This window comes from Penicillium canescens (assembly GCF_028828765.1).
Source record: "Penicillium canescens strain IBT 15451 chromosome Unknown utg000010l_segment0_segment0, whole genome shotgun sequence".
Taxonomy (NCBI): Eukaryota; Fungi; Ascomycota; class Eurotiomycetes; order Eurotiales; family Aspergillaceae; genus Penicillium; species Penicillium canescens.
The window spans coordinates 702168-704425 of NW_026703972.1; the positions used below are offsets into that span (position 1 = coordinate 702168).

Consider the following 2258-nt stretch of genomic DNA (forward strand, 5'->3'; position numbering starts at 1 on the left):
CTGACGCTAGTACGAGGACAAATAAAGGTAAAAAAAAAAACATGGAGTAAAAGTGGCAAGAATTAAAAACGTAGGATCGACCAATCGAGATCCCGAAATATAAAGAACAAAGGGGCAAAAAGCCACAGAACAAATAAAGAAAAATGACCCGACCCACCTATGGGGCCCGCGCGCCAGATAGTGGAGTTCGGCGCAGGTTGAGAAGGAAAAAATAAAGAGTCATGAAGCTTAATCTTTTGTTGGGTGGCACATAACTGCTAACTGTTTGGCCAAAGTGGTTTCTTTAAAAAGGCGATCAGAAGAAAAGAAAGAAAAAACAAGAATAGGGAAAAGAGAAAATAAACAAATGCTCCACATATCACGTCTATCTCCGCAGTGCGAATATGCCAAGACCTTTATATTATCGTGTGTACTCTTATATACAAAAGCGTGTGAATATTATGTTCCGCTAATATAGGGATAGGCGAGGTCAGTCCATCAACACCTTTTTGTTGGCCCATATACCATTATAGCACCATCGATCCAGACCAATGTTCGCTGGTCAGTGTGTCCTTTTTGGCCTAGAAATGGAACAGGTTGACTGAGAACTACAGGGTCTTAATCAGTTGCATGCTATTCGCAGAGCAAATCCAAAAATGGAACCACATACATAACTAATCAAGTTTGCCAGATTACTAATCTACTATTATAGATCTAGAAAGTATAAGACGCAGCTTAAATACGCTGGTTTGGGTGAATTTGAGCAGAATTTTAATCACTTTCATAATGGAACCCCGAGCCTCCCCAAATGACTACGAGTTATTCCATGACGATCTATCGACCGAAGTCAAATATAAGCTACGCAGATGGCTGGACTTTTCACGTGGTGAAAGGACACCAAAGGGATATCGCAATGCTTTAGAAGTTGCCGCCCACCTAGGTGATACTGCCATGGTCAAGAAATTGCTTGCCACTGGGCAGGGCTCCCAGGAGAAGCCTCGTTATGGATATCCACTCCTACTCGCAACCCACTCAGGATGCGTCGAAACAGTGGAATTCCTTCTAACGAAGGGCGCAGACCTAACGGCCAGCATAAAGCGCACAGAGATTGAGGAGACACCCCTCGATATTGCTTGGGGTCAGAAGGATCCGCAGATGTTGATGACGTTGGCAGATCATCTGATGAGACACGAATATAATAGTACAACAGAGGTTCATAAAGCGCTTGGCAAATGTGCCGAGCAAAATGACGAATACCGTGTCAAACAATTACTTGAAAATAGGGCTGACCCCAATTTCCAAACTAATGGCTTCAGTCCTGCCCTGGTATCTGCCGCCAATGGCGGTAGTGTAGCAATCAGTAGCATTCTATTGAAGGAGGGAGCCATCGTGGATTTAAGGTGTGATACGTCAGGTTGCGCCGCTCTTGAAGTCGCTGCTGGGAAAGGAAACACAAAACTACTGAAACTTTTACTGGAAAGCGGCGCCAATCTAAACGGCCACAACGACGGAGGTCCTCTAATTGCTGCAGCAAAATATGGAAAGCTTCAAGCAGTGCACGCTCTTGTGGAGAAAGGTGCCCGCGTGGATATTGCAAACAGTAAACGCGAAACGCCTATCGGAGTTGCCGCAAGCCTGGATGAGAAGGATGTGTTCGCATACCTGGCACCTTTGGCAGATTTTGGGTTCGCTCTTAAAAGTGCCTTCGACGAGGGTTACTTTTATAGCCAGAATCAGCAGCACGTGGGCCGAGTCCATTCTTATACTGGAACGAAACACTGGCACCTGTTGTTGCAGTGCAATCTTGCAATATTGAAGTACAAATCTGGTTCCGTAACGACTGACATATCGACCAGCTGGGCATTCATTTTCGTGTTGTGCTTTCTTTCGCAACTGATATAGATATATGAAACGTCTTCACCTAATCCTGATAATGAGGCCAGCATGTTTGTGTCCTGCAAAGAGTGGTAACTCTTTAACCGGAAAGTAGATTAGGTGTATAGAGAAAATTATCTAGTATCAGATATAACGCCTAACTGTAGTGGGCAAGCGCCGTAGAAAGAAAAAAATTCAAAGCCACATCGGCTCCTTATGTGGTTAGCTAAGCCACCAAGAGTGAGAGGGTAGTTATATGGGAGTGGGTCCAGTACTACGACTAGATTCTTATAGGAGTTCCTATGGGCATTAGTAATATGGACATGGGACTAGATTTTGGTTAGTCCCTTGGGAAATGTCAATGTCTAAATGTATTGCTAATGAACACCGCAGCGGAGAGTTGT

The 2258-nt window shown here is 44.3% G+C and overlaps 1 protein-coding gene across 1 annotated transcript; it reads left to right on the plus strand.

The window, feature by feature from the left end:
* Window positions 1-765: 765 nt before the first annotated feature.
* Window positions 766-1881, plus strand: N7446_012211 (ankyrin repeat domain-containing protein; the record flags this gene model as incomplete). The annotated part of the gene is made up of 1 exon (XM_058520953.1): window positions 766-1881. One exon carries the CDS (start codon window positions 766-768, stop codon window positions 1879-1881), a length of 1116 nt encoding a protein of 371 aa, XP_058366319.1.
* Window positions 1882-2258: the final 377 nt, after the last annotated feature.